General features: G+C 56.2%; 1 protein-coding gene across 1 annotated transcript; it reads left to right on the top strand.

Moving 5' to 3' along the window:
- CSUI_008476 (uncharacterized protein) lies at positions 1-12,013 on the top strand. The gene is made up of 13 exons (XM_068068608.1): positions 1-364; positions 1,559-1,696; positions 2,046-2,367; positions 3,029-3,342; positions 3,966-4,440; positions 4,966-5,062; positions 5,734-6,332; positions 6,558-7,477; positions 7,842-8,087; positions 9,325-9,475; positions 9,685-9,792; positions 10,062-11,463; positions 11,881-12,013. The coding sequence occupies exons 1-12, from the start codon at positions 239-241 to the stop codon at positions 10,982-10,984; spliced, it is 4,419 nt and encodes a 1,472-aa protein (XP_067919416.1). The 5' UTR covers positions 1-238; the 3' UTR covers positions 10,985-11,463; positions 11,881-12,013.
- Positions 12,014-12,015: the final 2 nt, after the last annotated feature.

Here is a 12,015-nt window from a genome sequence, read left to right as displayed (position 1 = left end):
TCGTCCCCTGCTCAGGCATCTCCTCCTTTTCTTGAGGTTAGAGACTTCTGGAGCTGCAGTGTGCAGTCTGTCTGTTCATCCGCTCTGGTCGGCGTAGTGCCTGGTATGCAGTGAAGGCGAAAGAGCGGCGCAAAGGCATATTTCCTAGCAACTCAGAAGTGGGCTTTCATGGGCCGTATAGCAGCTTTTCAACGTTTTCCTAGCGCAGATCAGAAGACACGTTGTTCACTGGGTGGTCATGGGGAAAACGGACCAGCAGCCCGCCTCTTCTGGCGGTCGGGGTGGGGGCGGCAGCGGGCGGAAGTCTCCCAGCCTGTCCGACATAAACGACATGAGGATGAGCTATTGTCTGGCAGCTTTGACGGTGAGTCTGCGGGATCGAAGGCGCTGCTAGCTTTCTATGCTGTATGGCAGAATCAGGAAGGGTCACCGGTTCCTGTCGACCAGCCAGGCGGTGTCGTAGAATCACCACTGTGAAGTTTTTCCTCGTTGTCGTGCTGGTGGGCAAGGCAGCCCAGACTGCAGCCCGCCTCACGGACGCCGTAGCGTATCAATACTGTTGCCAGCGGTCCTTGGGCGATGCGTCCGAAAAAAACAAGGGCGGCGCACCGTTTCCGTTCACGACTGTTTTTCTCCAGCTGTTAGGAGGCCGTCCATGCATGGCCTATGCAACGTGACTGCACACCTGAAGTGATGCACTGCCCATTTCACGAGTACGGCAGACGAGCGCTTAATAAAACGGGTGTCTCCTGAAGGCTTCAGAGTTGTACCCTCTCTGATCTTGCTTCGGCCTGTGGACGTAACTGTGAGTCACAGGCTGTTGCAACCGTCAGTTCTCTCATAGGTTTACCAGTTCGTCACCTCAAGAGCCCGACATGCCGTCGTACATTTTCTGCCGTCTTGGTTACCGAGGCACACCCACACGGGAAACGTCTCCGTCGTCACAGAGAGACCAGGGGCTTTGACTCTGTACTCGTTATTTCAAACTGAGCGTGTTCACAGTCCTGCTAAACCGGTCAGAAGCAGTAGCCGTGCTGACGGAGGCCGCAAGCTTCCGAGAGCTCGTGCCTGTTTGGAGTGTACGCCGCTTGGGCGCTTCAGTGATTCGAACGTGTCGGTGCTATCGACGCGCTGCCCTGCTTTTGACTTTCTCGAAATTATATGTGGCAGTAGGGTTTGTCAGAAAAGAAGGACGGTTCATCTCTTTGCAAGAGATTCGCGAGAAACCCGTGACCGTGTGGTGGAGCGTCGGGTGCCGCAGTTCGCAAGCCCGAAACGGTCTCCGAGTCGCTCAGGCGCGCTGGGTTGGGGGAGAGGGCGTCTCAGTGTGGGACACCGTTCAGGAGTGGCTGCACCCTGCTGTCGGGTGGATGACTCCAACTTTTTTGCACTTTCGCCCGTGGTCTGTAGGGCCGCACAGCGACGGCTGTCCCGCCATTGGTGCATGGTCCTGTTCTCATGCCCAAGTCACAGTAGGGCAGGGCCAATGTCTAGTGGTGTCAGGCTGTAGGCGGGCTCTGCTTGGCTGTCCACTTATCTCCACTTGTCGAACCTGTAGGGTCGAGAAGTTCGCGTCGTCCTGGAGAATGGCAGCAAAATCCAGGGCCTTTTTCATGCTCACGAAAAGAAAGAGAGGAAAGACCGTAGTGTCGAGGGCGAGTTCGTGTTGTACTGCGCGAGGGAGCTCCCAGCCGCCGTAAGCATTAGATTGCTTTTCCTTTTCTGCTGAGCACACTTGCTATGGCCCAGGATGATATTGCGTTCGGCGCGTCTCCTGTACATGTTCCCGTATAGCATAATACAGGAAAACAGGATGGTTTGGAGGACCGTCGGGCACAGGATGGTCTGTTGCCAGCGTTCGTGAAATGTGTTGCCGCCTGAGGCGTTTCTGCAGGACACGCTTTCATTGCCAGGGAGTGACTGTCAGCACGCGGCACCAGTCAGGCTACACGGTCTTCAGTTACTTCCTTTGAGTGGTTCCGCCTTGGCACCCATCGATTCCGGACATTTTTACGTGTACGCGGTCGCCGTTGTCATGCGTTCAGACACGCCCAAGTGGAGAGGTGAAGCGGCAGATGCACATCCCCGACAAGTCTGTAATCTCGCTTCACGCTTATGACGTGCCCACAGCCACCACTTCTTCAGCTTCAGCAGGTGTGTCGGTCTCATCGTCTACTCCGGCAAGCTGTGCGTCGGCCGCGGCGTCGGGTGGTGTAGGTAGCTTCAAGACGGACACGCAGATATCACAGCAGGGAGGAGGGAAGAGACTCCAGGCCGATCGTGGACTGACCAACGGACCAGCTAGCACCAGGGGGGGCGGCGCGGCGGGACAGCCACGGGAGCTGCAGAAGTGGGTTGCCGATGACGGTGAGTGTCCGGCATGCTGGTCAGAGGCTCTACGCCTTAACAATGGACGGAGGCGGCGGTTGCGTGACTGCGATTTGGGTGCGCGTGTAGTTGCTTAACTCCAGTATGTGGGCTAGCTTGCTCTATAAAGAGAGTGACGAAGCCCATACACGGGTACTTGAAGCGGGGGGTGAACGGGCGTCTGCGCTTACGAGTAGTCAAAGGGGTGTTGTAGGGTAAGGGCACAGGCATCCACGTTTTTCAAGCCGTGGCAGGTGTTTGGTAGGGTCACAAGTTTCCGCACTCGATCGTTTGCAACTCTGGCGCAGAAAATGTTGTGTGTGGCCGGGTGGACTAGCCGTTTCTCTTACAACTCGAGAATGGGTCTGGGGTCTGCGTGTTTCTTGGGATTCTTCGACGCGCGTATGCGCGAGCTACTTAAGAGACTCGGCGTTGAAGGCAACTGCCTTGCTGTCGTCGTTTCGCAGTGTTTCGGTTGCGTAGGTGTTTCAGTGTGCAGCGGTTAGCAATAGAAGATGGCGTTTGCTTGTAGCAGTTCACCGGACAAGGCGGGGGGTTGTCGTGAAATCTGCTTTGTTCGGACATTCGCTTTTTCGTACGCAATCTATATGTAGTCAAGCTGTAGCGGATGGCAAGATCAGCACGTGCTTGTCTTTTTCAGGCCGGTCAGGAGCAAGTTGTGCTCTGAGTGATGATACTTTTGGGAGCCTGGAGCCCACGGGCAGTAGCGCGGCTGCTGTTGCGGGCTGCGGAGGGGGCAGGCGGCCAAGTAACTCCGCGACCGAGTGGGATCAGTTCGCCGTCAATGAGCAGCGGTTCGGTGTCCGCAGTTCTTTCAAAGAGGAGTTGTACACCACAAAGCTTGACTTAGATGCTATTCCATTACAAGTCCAGCAGCAGGCAGACCGGATCGCTACGGAATTAGAGAAACAACAACAGGGAAACCGGGACGGCACTGTCGACGACTGTGCCGAGGTAACACTTCTTGGAGTTTATAGATTGAATGACTCGTGCACAGAGGCGGCTGCATGTGAGCCCCGGGGACGGGGCACGAGAGGTCTTCTCTTGGAAGGTGCTTACGCATAGCTTTACGTGTTCAGAAAAATCCTGTCTCTCCGGGATGGGAACTTGCGAAAGCTGGAGAAGTTCGTACTACCTCCGCGCTGGCATGAGCAAAGGCTCTGCGAGCACGCTGCGGCTGAGGCACTGTCTGATGACATAGATCAGCACATGTGTCGAGAGGACTTCTTGTGCTGAATGCGTTCGTACCAGCGACTGTTGGTATGTGAGTAGGAATGAATGTTATTCCCGTTGTGTCGCGGGTGAGCCGGTATTGGGTTTGTGTGGGATGCCATGCAGCACCATCTGTTGGGGACCCACACGACGCCAGATCTTGCTGGTCGTCTACGAACTTAGGCATCTTGTTTTGAGAGATAATTGCTGCTTCTTGTGTCCGTGTAGGAGGCTGTTCCTTTTTGAAATCTCTGCTGTCTCCGCCAGCTGTTTTATGCGGACCGTCTGCCGTTGTAATTCTGATTGTACGCAGTCTTGCCCACTCAACGTTGCGCAGTGGAATTGCGCTTTTCTTTTCTTTACAGCAAGACGAAGAAGCCCTGTTCAGTGCAGTCAGTGGCACGGGAGGCTACGCTCCTCATCGACGGGCTGCAGGTACCGCACCTCGTGGAGCCGCTGATAACTCTTCCAGCCGGAGTTCCGCGCGGAGTTCAGCCGCCTCTTCAGGTGGCGGTTTTGGAGGGACTTCTTCCGCTGCATATCCGGTTGCAAGCGCTCATCCGAAAAGCAGCTGGGGGTCTAGCAACGTCCCAAGTTCATTGAATAACACTGGAGGTGCAAATAGTGCCAGCAGTGTGACGACGTCTGCCTCAAACTCGTGTTTGACGTCGAGTGGAGGGGCATCTGAGCAACATCAGAGAAATTTGAAAGCCAGTGGCGGGATCACAACCGCGCATATGGGGCATGTCGCAAAAGTAGCCGGAGGAGCACTCAAGGAGTTGCGGGAGAACCTGGAGAATGCAGCGAAGGAGAATCAGAAGAAAGATGCAAGTAAAAATGGTGCGTCCATAAAAGCTGAGGAAGCAGGATGTATTGAATAATGTCTCGGGGGAACTGAAATACCAAGCAGCGCTGAACTGTGTTTCCGTGCGTACCTTCGTTGGTGATGCCTGTCGCGGAGGGGGAAGCTGGTGGACTGCTTCTCCCGGCTCGGGGTAAGCAGGTGACGAAGGAGGCAGCTGGGAGGGTCCGGGAGGGGTGGGATGCCACGAATGCCAGCATTTTGCGCGTTGTCAGGAAGACTAACGAGAGGAAAAGCGAGTTAGCATTCTCAAAAGTCCATGCTTCTTGGTCCTCTTCATACAGTAACTGTTCACTAAAGCCATCAACAAGACCGTCAGCCTGGGTTTTGCTCGGAGTCCGGAGTGGAAGGCTATTTTTTCTGTTGTGCCTCGTTGTGTTCTATCCGGCTATGCCGTGGCGGGGCGCGGCTAGAATACAGTTTCTCGCCGTCTGGCCGCACTGCGCGTTGCGTTGTTGAGAACTCTGGTTTGTGCAGTTTTCCTCCTTTGATTTGTGTCCCAGATGCTGCCGTCCCCGGTATGACCCTTCCTAATCATAAAGAGCTACATGAAACACATAAGAAAATGCGAAGTATTCTGGCTTGCTCCTCGCCGGCGAGGTACGTCTTGAGTACGGGACAGGCTACAGTTTCTTCCGCGGCGTCGTGTTCGTCGGTTTGGAACTGCTGCTCCGGCGCGGCGCTGATCTCTCTGGTAGCCGTGAAGTTTCTGTGACACTCGATGAGGGTGCCCTCCTCTCTCACCGACATCTCACGGTGGGCACTGCGTCTCTTGCTCGATATCGGGTTGACTGCACAACTTCTGAAGCCGAATTCTTCTTAGCCTTTCAATTCACGTGTTTTGCTGGCCTGTTTCTCTCCTTGTATTCACATCAACTTCTTTTCGCCTCCGCGTTTTCGGTGGGCCGCGCTCGAGCGCGGGGCAGAGAGCGCTCGAATCACAGGGCTCTCCAATCAGCAGTTGTCCTTCCGTCTTCTACTGAAACTGACGTTGAAAGAAAATTGGGTTGGTGACTACCCGTACCGGCGTTCTTGTTTGTTGTGTGTTTCGCGGCACGCGTGACAGGGTTTCTCCCTGCTGCTTCAGCCAGGTCGGACACGGGCTGTCGGCAAGTATGTAAGCTGGTGAGGGTGGTGTTGTCGGGGGAGAGTGAAGGGCTCTCTGAATATTCTTGTGAACGTGAGGCACGCTTTCTTCAGTTGCATCGCCGGGTTTCCCACTTAGCGAACACGGAGGTGCGGCCCGTCGGTTGCGATGCTTCCCACTACAGAGTTCCGACCCTGCAAGAACTCGGAGGCATAAACGCGTTGAATTTGGAACCAGCGTTGCCCAAGTTAGACGACCAACTCCGTGAAGAATGGCTCAACTTCAAGAAGACAAAGAACCAGCAGACGCACTCGGATGTGGAGCGCCGGGATAGGGCACAGGATAAGAGCGAGTTCATGAATGCGTCTAAGGTATTCACGCAGCTCCTAGAGAAGAACCGATCTCCGGGAGGCAGCAGCAGGGGGGTGTCGCCGAAGGAAGATTCGAATTTTGCAGCCGCTTCATGTAATGTTTCCTCTCCAGTTGCCTCTCAATCGAATGTCACGTCACGGGGAAGTGGAGGGCTGCAGCAGCAGAAGCATGCTACAGGGGAACCTATCAGCAGCGGTTCTGATGGTCGGGGCCCGTTAGGGTCTACTGTTGCGAGACGTGGGGACAGGCGTGGTAGCATCTCCGAACCCCCTTCGAGTGGATCTGGGGCTTCTACTGCTGCAGAATCAGGCGAAACAGCCATGGGGGGTGCAACAGGAACCGGAGAGGCATGTGGAAAGAAACCAGGGGGCGACACACCATTTAGAGGAGGGACCTCAACTGGATCCAAAGGTGAGCTGGAGCGTGTATACCTCTCGCGCACGCTTACCGTGTCACGTCTTTCCGTACATCGGCGTCCGAAGCGGACGTGTGCATACTGAGCACCTGGTATTCCTGCCCGCGTAGGGAAGCGTAGCCGAGCAGTAAGTACTCCGTATTCACGTTTCAAAGGATCTTCGAAACCCTTTGGGTGTAAAACATGCTGAGAGTTTCTTCGCTTGTCCGTTGTGCTTTCAGAAGGGGCGCAGTCGTCTGCATCAGCGTCTTCTTTCAGCACAAAGAAAGGCTTTCAGTTCAACCCGCACGCGAATGCGTTCACTCCTTCCACGCCGTCTCCTCACACTGCAGCAGCTTCTCTTTGCACTCCGTCTTCCAGTAGCTTGCACCCAAGCGCTTATGCGGGCCCGCACCTTCCGCAGTCGGCGCTCGGTGTACCTCCACTCCAGCCTGGCGTGGGCCACGTTCCACCTCAAATGCACTCTGGAGGCGGCGGAATTGTTACCCTTCCTGTGGTGGGTGTTCCGGGCTTTCCACCGTCGCAGAACCGTGCGGGCGGATTACCCACAACCCCTCGTTTAGCAGCAACACCAGGGGGATCCAGTGCTCCAGGACTGGTAGTGTTAGCTGGTGGAGGGAGGCCTTCTGACCCTTCTCTTCCGCCTCAGCAGCAACATCCTCCCCAGAACGCACCTGTCTCTTCGATCTCTCAGTCCGCTGGTTCCGAGCAGGCTGCTGGAAAACCGACACAGTCTTCTCAGAACGCCAATGGCTTGGCCGTCAGCAGTAGGACAGGTTCAGTTGGAAGCCAACCCGCCCCGCAAGTACAGGCTTTCCCGCCGTTTTCAGCTGGGCACGCAGCGGCGGGTTTGCCGCTGGCACATTGGGCCGGGGGGGGCGGTGTGGGGGGCTTAGCTGTCCCGGCATCACAACCGCCCCACGGGGCAGGCGCCCCCGGTTTACAACCAGCTGGCGGAAGCAGTCATGGCTTAGGGGGTCCAGGTACTGCTGTTTTGTCGGACCAGCAAAACCAGGCGACAGGGGCAATGGCTGGGGGCTTGATGTCGCCGGGACCAGGAGGGGCGCTCCTACCTGACGGAATGCCCGCCGCTCCAGTTCCTTTGGGAGTGGCTAGCTTCGCCCTCAATAATCCTATGGCGGTAAGTCAGGTTCCTTTTCTTGTACAAGTGGAGAGGGTGTACGTAGCGAGCACATATACCCTTTTCGGGAAGCATGCAGGTTACTATAGCTGTCACTCCCGCCAAACTAGCACTGCCCAAAAGATTCCTGCAGTCTGTAATCTTCAGGGGGAGGTGGCGCAGTAGAAACAGCTCGTGTTGCGCTGTTTCTGGTCTACACAGGCACCTATAAATACATGCGCGTGTCGGTTGCCCCTGTATGCGTGTGACACTCACACACCAGCATACCGACACGCGCGTGTATTCGTAGTTGCCCGTATGGCCCTCACGGGCTCTTCCGGAAGGACATGAGTGATGGCGATGTATGTGGGATACACTGTTTCAGCACATGAACATGATGGGAGGCAGTCTGGTGATGGGCCAGACGGGTCAAGCACACCAGGCTGCTGGTGTCCAACAGCGGCAGCACCCCCACCCGCATCCTCAAGCGTTGATGATGATGGGTAACCACCCAGCCAATGTGCGCCTGGTGCCTGCGGGCATGCTACATCCTCCAGCCCACGCTCCAACCCCGTCGCCGAACGGCCCTTTACAGTTCTCCGTATTCCAGGCTCTTTCCTCTGTCCCCGTGGTGAGTGGCACAGCTAGATTCTGCATGGCAGCGGGTCTTGAGGCCTTGTAGCAAGTAATATAATCATGAATGCTCCATATGCCATTACAATGTTCCATGTCGATGTTAAATAACGAAGCCGTAGGAAACTGATATACCATGCTTTCATATGTACAACTGCTGTATTGTATTTAATCACGGCGGGCGTTGTTGAATGCTGCAACGCTTCCTGCCACTGAGCCGTTCAAGATACACATTCTGAGAAGACACAGTCCGGAAATCCGCCTCTCTCGGCTCGACAGTGGATGATTTCTATCATCTACCACAGGGCACGTTGCTATACCCCGCCGAGGAAGATCAGTGACACTTGGCTTGAGTATTCTTGTTCGCGGGCGACGCATTGTTACCGGTGACGGCAGAAGGGAGTTCCTCCTCTAGCGTTAGGGTGAGCGTGCGGGTTGTGACTTCGGCAGCTGATGTGTCACCGAGTTTTCTCGAAAGAAGCACAGAGGAGACGTGCATACCGTGGAAAGCAGGTTGCCAGAGTGGGCGAAGATACGGGACTGTCCTCCAGTCGTTCCAGGGTTTACCGTGGACGCAGCAAAATGTGAATTGCTGGGCTTGTTTAGCGTGTGCCTTGGACAACAATGGGAGGCCGGAGAGCTCTCCTCCGAGCCATGTGGAACGAGAAAAAAAAGTGCCGAGACTCGAACGAACTGGACGTTTCCTCTCCCTCAGCATACTGCTTTTCTGGTTTCTCCTGACCACGCGAGCGAAAGCCCTGTGCGCTCGATGAAGGCGTGCGTGAGCGGTGTGACCGGAAAGACACTGCACGCAAGGGGATTCTGGCTTACGTGCCATCGTCTGTGCAGCCCCCCTTTGTTGAATTAGTGGCTTCCCTCCTGTCTCGCGGACGAGAGCCTCGTAGTGTCGTGTGATACAATGGGCGCGGTAGAGGGTTGCGTGCCCTGTGGTGTCAACGTCTCTGTTCATGAGACGCGGTACCAGCTCATGTGAGCTGTCTTAGCACACCCGACTGTATTGCCTAGCAATGCACACAGGCTCTCTACGGAGTAAACGCAGGCACCAGGAAGTCGTATTGAGCTCGGGTCTCCTTCCTGGCTTCGCCCCAAGAGCAAGGCAGACAGTCCAGCGGGGGAGCGTGGCGGTGAGGTTACGCGTTGCGGTTGTGGCAATCTCTCAGTGCCACGAACTCGGAAGCGGACTCTTTGTGTACCTCTTTCTGATCTACCTGCAGAGGAGCAGCACCGGCAAGGGAGGAAGAAACAGTGCGGCTTCGGGCTCGAATCAGAACAAAGCAGGACATCTTTCTGATTTCTTGAACACAGTCCTCAATAAGGCGAGGCACGAAAAATTAGTTCAGGTGTCGCCTGAGTGGCCAGGCACGGGTGAGTAACATGTTGTGGCTCGCTAGGGCATGACCACGAGAGAATCAACACGGCACGGTGCGGGTGACTTCTGGCTGAGTGCGCGCCTGAGGTGTAGATGGGTCTGCCTTGCTTTCGGCGTTCTGTGGAGTGTTAGCACCCAGACAGACAGGTTGTGCCTCTCTCTTTCAGACTGTGGGACCCGTGGGAGTGTGCTGGTGCTTCGTCAGGTGGCGAGTCTTATCGCATGATCCTGGGGCAAATACCCCCCACTTCTATTCCGCAGGCGGCTTCTCTGCCAGCAGCGGCCCTTGGATCTCCCATAGCACCCTTCCCGAGTAAGCACTTCCGAGGCAGAGGTTGAGTCAGTTTTGAAAGGATGGTTGAGCAGTCCCAAATTTGTATTCGTTCACCGCTCGCGGGTTTCTGTAGCATGTTCTGGAAGACTTTCTACAGGTCACGTGTGAGGGCGTGTGTGCGTGACGTGGACTGTCACTGGGACGGTTTCAGTAGGTACACAGCGGTAGCAGCACTATCAGCTCAATGGTCAGCGTGGTGTGAACGCAGTCATTTTCGCTTGTACCTGTTCTCTTTTTTGTTCTTTCAGTTCTGCATCATCCCCAGCTGCCCGGTCCCCCGCCTCCGGGAGGCCCCTTGTTCAACATACATCCACATCAGCTTCTTTTTCCTGCCGGCGGGCCACAGGCTTTCATCCCCGGGGGCGCTGCTCCACCAGGCGCGATGCCTTATCCTCACTTCCTTTATCCACCTCTTCCGCTGGCGCCGCAACATCACGTACCCCCATCACTAGTGTCCGGTCCCGCGAGTCCTCAGCAACCGAATCCTGCACTCTTGGCTCAAGGGAGTCCGCTGGCCCCGACCGCTCCGTTTCCGCAGCCTCACCCTTCGCTGTCTCAGGTGCACCCACTTGCGGCTTCGCCAAGTGCGACTCCTGTCCCCCAGCAGCCCCCACAGCAGCCACTAACACAGGTGGCAGGAACGGGTGCCCTGGCTGTGGGGCCGCCGGTCAGTCCCGGAGGAGGGGGCACGAAAGGCGGCCCGCCTGCAGGAGTAGGTAGCCTGCCACATCAGCAGCAATTGGTGGCCCCTATAGTGGGGGGCCATATGGCTGGAACTGCGGTGTCTAGCAGTGGCGCAGTGGGGAACCTCCCGACTTATCCACAGCAAGTAGCTGGACATGGACGCAAAGGCGGCTCCAATCTACCACAGGGGGCTAGGAATGCCGGAGGGGCCCTGGGAGCGGGCATGTCCGCAGGAGCACAGCCTCTTGGAGTAGGGGGTGTGGTACCGCCGCCGCACGTGACGGGCCCCCCCTCGGTCCCTACCTTCGCGATGGCTGCAGCGCTGCAGCATCCGCATTTCGTGCAGGGTGGCACAGTAGGAGGGGCAGCCGCTCTGGGAGCCCCGGCGGCTCATGGAGTTGGTGTAAGCAGCACATCTAAGTACTACGGCGGGAAGAAGAAGTCTCGGCGTTGTACGTCGGTCGAGGAGTGTGGTCAGGTGCAGTGAGAAGCGCGTCTTGTGTGTCAAGGTTTCCGCGCTTCCGCTACTGACCCTTCTCACAACTTCTGTGCTGCGTGGATGAAAAAGAGAAAGGCGTTAAGGAAAGGTTACCATACACGGCAAGCGCGAGGAGGGAAGGGGAGGCTGTGTGTCGGACATAAGGTCTGGAAGAGAGATACCATTTCTCCGGTCGTGGGCGTCGTCTTCGCTCGTCTTGTCTTTCTGCGCAGGGCGGCTGTGTGTGCGTGTCAGCGTGCGTATAGGGTTGCGTGTGTAGTTAACATTACGCCTCTCAGCTTAGGGAAAAGTGCGGGGGCCGCCCACGTTTTTCGTTTCTGCAACTGAACAAGGTCGTTCAGGCGCCTGCTATTGCCTCAGGTCTCGAGAAGAGCTCTTGCATTTGTACATGTGAAACGCGCCGGTCTCTGTTCTGTTTTTTCCAGGTGCAAGGACCTAAGCTGATGGGCGGGCCGCAGGCTCCCCTGGTGAGTACAGGAGAGGCGTGCAGCATTCATACCGCGTTCGTCCTTTGGGCAGTTGGTGACACCAGCTTACCCCGAAAGATAATTCGGTTGCCACTGGAACCTCGGTGGCGTTTGAGCAGATATATCACCGTGTTGTTGACTGATTCGTATCCAGCATAACCTGTTTACCTAATGCTCGTGCGCGAATATGTAATCACGACAGGGAGCGAACATCGCAGGTTCCACAACTGTGCTTGCTTTCACCGGGACCGGCGAACAAAGAAGAGACCGTCTCTTCATTTTTGCAAGACAAGCGTATCAGCCACGAGTAGAGGCCTTCTGGGTCGCCCACATGGTGGTTCGTCCACACATGTGCCGTTTGTAGCTTTAGCGAACAATGACTTGGTCTGTCCGTCTTTGTTTTACTCCTGCGTGCAGTACGTCCCCTCTCTTGGCGGTGGGCTAGCAGGGGCAGGTCGACCACCGTCTTACCCTGTAGTGAGCGCTGCAGTGGCGCAGTCCCAAGGTTTGTTGGCGGGCGTTGTACCCGCTGCTTCTCAGCAAGCGGCGGTC

This window comes from Cystoisospora suis (genome assembly GCF_002600585.1).
Source record: "Cystoisospora suis strain Wien I chromosome Unknown contig_4753, whole genome shotgun sequence".
NCBI classification, from domain to species: domain Eukaryota; phylum Apicomplexa; class Conoidasida; order Eucoccidiorida; family Sarcocystidae; genus Cystoisospora; species Cystoisospora suis.
The sequence above is the reverse complement of the archived record's forward strand: the minus strand, read 5'-3'. Positions and strand labels throughout refer to the sequence as shown.

Coding starts and splice junctions, on each gene's coding strand:
- CSUI_008476 (XM_068068608.1), top strand. CDS start 239: ATGGGGAAAACGGACCAGCAGCCCGCCTCTTCTGGCGGTCGGGGTGGG. Junction 4,441..4,965: donor GAAAGATGCAAGTAAAAATG/GTGCGTCCATAA, acceptor TTTGTGTCCCAG/ATGCTGCCGTCCCCGGTATG. Junction 6,333..6,557: donor GACCTCAACTGGATCCAAAG/GTGAGCTGGAGC, acceptor TTGTGCTTTCAG/AAGGGGCGCAGTCGTCTGCA.